General features: G+C 29.0%; 2 protein-coding genes across 3 annotated transcripts; one reads left to right on the top strand and one right to left on the bottom strand.

The window, feature by feature from the left end:
• The first annotated feature begins 618 nt into the window (after positions 1-618).
• LOC107996175 (lysosomal thioesterase PPT2 homolog) lies at positions 619-2,136 on the top strand. Of its 2 annotated transcripts, none has more exons than XM_017054096.3 (4): positions 619-860; positions 986-1,235; positions 1,321-1,439; positions 1,502-2,136. In XM_017054096.3, exons 1-4 carry the CDS (start codon positions 708-710, stop codon positions 1,853-1,855), a joined length of 876 nt encoding a protein of 291 aa, XP_016909585.1. In that variant the 5' UTR covers positions 619-707; the 3' UTR covers positions 1,856-2,136. The 2 variants fall into 2 exon arrangements, with proteins under 2 accessions (XP_016909585.1, XP_016909586.1); XM_017054097.3 differs by having other exon boundaries at positions 717-910.
• On the bottom strand, positions 1,965-3,948 carry LOC107996172 (venom serine carboxypeptidase). The gene is made up of 2 exons (XM_017054092.3): positions 3,518-3,948; positions 1,965-3,369 (listed from the first exon to the last, which is right to left on the bottom strand). The coding sequence occupies exons 1-2, from the start codon at positions 3,797-3,799 to the stop codon at positions 2,248-2,250; spliced, it is 1,404 nt and encodes a 467-aa protein (XP_016909581.1). The 5' UTR covers positions 3,800-3,948; the 3' UTR covers positions 1,965-2,247.
• Positions 3,949-4,551: the final 603 nt, after the last annotated feature.

A 4,551-nucleotide genomic window follows, 5' to 3' on the forward strand; every position in this document is an offset into this window, starting at 1 on the left:
AACCATGAAATGATAATCGAGAATGACGTTGGTCGAAACAATGCAGTAAGCATCCATCCTCTAAGACGTGAGTTTCGTATGCCAACTAGGGGTGATGTCAGGACACCGGTGATATATGGTTGAAGCACGGGAAATGCCACGTGCCCGGCAACCTTCCATACAGCTGCAAAAGGATTAGGAACCTAATGAGCATTGTACTAGATTATTTCAGAATGTAATTGAATTTCTTTCCCAGTCGTTAACTTCGGTCTATCGATCAGTATTGACCATCGATTGTTATATTTCCATAATTAATCGATAATAGACTTCAAATAATAATTATTCCGATTAAACTACTCTTGAGCGAAAACGCCATTAAATATTATAATTTTCTTAAAGATATTTGTAGTATTGACAGAATAAACATTGATTTTAATCTTTCGAATAATTATTAAATGTGGAAATTTATCATCGATAAATGAAATTTCTCCCTTTCCAACAGAATACAACTATAAACCATTCCTTTCTTACGAAAGATGTCATCAAAATCGTGGCTTAAGCCGCCATCTCAATAAAACTATAGAATAGCAATGATGAAAGTCGTGTCGATCCAATCAAAACGTGCATTGATCATTTGCGGCTCGCTTGAAATTTTATCGTTCCAATGGAAAGTAGATTTAAACACTACATGATATGATGCTCTTGAAAGTATCAGTCACTTATCATCGATGGCTACCGCGAATTATACGGTTCTTAATTTTATTCTTTTGCTTTTAAATATATTTAACAACGATGTCGAAAGTTATCATGCCGTGGTCGTTATTCACGGCGTTCTCACTGGAAGCGACAGTATGGAACTTATTAGTAATAGAATACAAGAAGTAAGTAATTCAAATAATAAAACAAAGAGTATTGCAGATGTCGCACCTATGTAAGTTTGGCGGGATTTTTAATAAATATTTTAGCTTTTTAAAATAATTATTGTCCATAAATAAATCGATTTTAGATGCATCCAGGGACACAGGTTTATAATACTCCAAGATATGCCGGATGGAGTAGCTTGGAATCAATGTGGCGCCAAGTGGAAGAAATAGGCATGGATATTATATCTATTGGTGCTGCATTTCCCGAGGGAATAAATTTAGTTGGTTATAGTCAAGGTGGTTTATTAGCCAGAGCAATACTACAAACATTTCCTGAACACAATGTCAGAAATTTTATTTCCTTGAGCTCGCCACAAGCGGGACAATATGGAAGTAGGTGATTATAGTGCCATCTTTGAAAGGACAACAAACAAAGGAATTGTCATTTTTCAAATTGTTATTCTGTATTTCATTCCAGCTCAATTTCTTCATTTATTTTTCCCCGACTTGGTGTGTGAAACTGCCTATGAATTATTTTATTCGAAAATTGGACAACATACCAGTATTGGGAATTATTGGAATGATCCTCATCATCAAGTGAGTATACACACGATTTTTTAATTATTTCTCAACAATTTATAGCTGCGTTTTTCTTTTAGAAATTATACTATAAATATAGTAATTTTCTACCATATGTGAATAATGAAAAAAATTCGACGAAATTGTCAGCATTTAAAGAAGGTCTCACCAAATTAAAACGTATGGTACTTGTTGGTGGACCTGAGGATGGTGTTATTACTCCATGGCAAAGCAGTCATTTCGGATATTACGATGTTAACGAAACTGTGATAAATATGCGTGATCGAAGTATTTATAAAGATGATTTAATTGGACTAAAAACATTAGATGAAAGTGGAAGATTAATTCTCATCACAGTGCCAAATGTTCCTCATTATGAATGGCATAAAAATATATCTATAGTAGATGACTTTTTACTGCCATATTTAGATTAATGTAATATTCTTATTCTAGATTAGATAATTGTTGCCATATAAGATAAAGAAAACTCCAAAGATCTCTTGAATCATGATATTTGATATAACAAATTTTATACATATCACGTGAATTCTATACACTTTATTAATTTTTACGAAAATTAAATACATAATAGATATATTCTTTATTTTTTAACAAAAAAATTTTTAATATTTTACAAAAAAAATTATCTAATGTGTATGTTTTTTTTTAATTATTAAATGTTTTTTTTTATAAAATAAAATATTTTTATTGAGTATACAATTTGTTAAAGAATCATAATTTTAAATTTAAATCTTACATTTTTAATAAATATAAGTACTATAACTAATTAGGCAAAATGATTGAGTAAATTTTATTAGTAAACTACTTAAAAACTCTTATTATGTGTAAAACGTGTAATGAGATCAAGAGCCCACTTCGGCTGATCAAGAGGAACCATATGCCCAGCATTTCTTACCAAAACTTCAGTCAAGTTATCAACACTCTTTGAATATCCAGCTAATTCATTTCCAACAAACCATACTTTTCTTTGTGCTGTTTTATATTTTTCTGCACCAGGCCATTTTAATTTTTGTAAATAATTTTCTGTTAAAGGATATGCAACAATAATATCAAGTTGTCCATTATATATGAGAATTCTATAATGTTGAGTAAGATCTGCTATAAGAATTGCTAAAGATTGCATAACATCAGCTTTCATATATGTTTCTACTTTTTTAGATTCAGGAATAAATGTGCGATTGCCAACATGTATAGCTTTTCTGACATCTGCTCTTTGAAGCCACTCTACCATATAATCAGACTCATTACTTGGATCTTTTTTATACAAATAATTAAAATAATAATCAAAACCAGTTAAATTTTTAAAGAGTGAAGGTTGCTGTGTTATATCTCCATCAAGAAGTTCATCAAACAAATCAAAAGCTTCCAGCCATTTTTCTTGTTTAATTAAATTTTTACCTTGTTCCTCATATTTTTGAAATAGATCTCTGCCATTTGCATCAAGCAGACCCAATTGATACAAATAATCCCCATAATCCAGTTGATTCACTGGATCGGTCAATCCATTTCCAATTGCCAAACCCTTTAAATTTATCTTTACCTTTGCTTTGATATTATAATCTTTAATAGCATGAGATACTGCTGGTACATATTTTCCACCATATGATTCACCAGTGACATAAAAGTCATTGGTTTGAAGTTCTGGGAATAATTCAAAAAATTGAACTAATGCAGTATGTACATCTCTTCCCACATGTGTTTCATTGGTAGCATAGCCTTTCTCATCTTCAGTGAAACTGAATCCAGTACCAACTGGATTATCAATATATAATAAATTATGACATTTATTCCAAGAATATTCGCGCATTTTAAGAGTTTTATTCTTAGTAACTATAAATGGACCATTTTCTAAGAATAATCCATACATTGATGTAGCTCCAGGACCACCTTGTAGCCACAATACTACAGGAGCAATTTTTGGATCATGCTATACAAAAAGTATTTCTATCTCGCTATATTTTTTTTTACACATAATTTTTTATATATTTTTTATTTATCTACTTCATTCAAAATATTTTTATTTATCCTATATTTCTTTTATTAATAAAAATAAAAATATGAAATTACTTACTTACCAAAGCTGGGAAAAACCAAAAGAACATATTCGAATTATACTTTTTATTAACTGTTAAAAAACCAGCATAACTACTGATAGCGTTCATTTCTTTGTGTTGTATAACAGCTTTATTACGAGCTTCATCTATTTTACCATTTTCTATAAGTGGTGTTAAAAAAAGAGGTATACCAGCATCTTCTCCATGAAGAAGAGGATAATATTTGGGTTTAGGATAAACGTTTGTAAATCCTCTTGCAAATGAAATAAAAAATAAAAATTGTAGAAGTACAAATTTCTTCATTGTGTTTTAATGATAAAACACAATTACACTAAAAAAATGGCTTCTTAGAAAACAACTTCCGTTGTCACACGCGATCAGAACACAAGTGCTTTAATTGAACGCAAAATAAATGTTTTTATACCGGCGCGCCATTGTTGCCAACATGCTAAATTACCTGCAAGCATATCGAGTGTTTATTAGTACATGAATATAAAATTAAAATTAAAAAAAAAAAGTATAAATTTTATGTTTTTATATAATTTTAATTCGAAATTAAAACCAAATAAAAAAGAATGATATTAATATTATTAATTTCATAATACGAAATGTCAATTAGATTTTTATAGATGGCGTTTAGAAATAGTAACGTATCAGCTGACTATATCAATATAAGATAAATTAGGTTTGAATTATATATACATTGTGTTCCGTAATTTGATTGAAGGTTAACGTAGAATTTATTCCTATTTTTAAACCAAAGTACATTATAAACAATGCTATTGTATGCAAAGTTATATACTTGTTTCGATTAAAGGTTGAAAAATAATCAAAACTTTGACTTTTTGTAATGAATTCAAATATAAAAGTTAATAGTATTATTTTTTGATGATACTGTGACCCAAATCTGAAAAGAAACAATTGTTATTAATAAATCTAAAAAATTAATTTATAAAACTAACTATAACAGTAACACTATTATCTTTATTGTTACTTTAACAGAATTTGTTTTATTTTATTTTATTTGTTGTTGAAATAAAAGAAATTAAAGAAAT

The sequence above is a fragment of the Apis cerana genome, linkage group LG13 (genome assembly GCF_029169275.1).
Source record: "Apis cerana isolate GH-2021 linkage group LG13, AcerK_1.0, whole genome shotgun sequence".
Taxonomy (NCBI): domain Eukaryota; kingdom Metazoa; phylum Arthropoda; class Insecta; order Hymenoptera; family Apidae; genus Apis; species Apis cerana.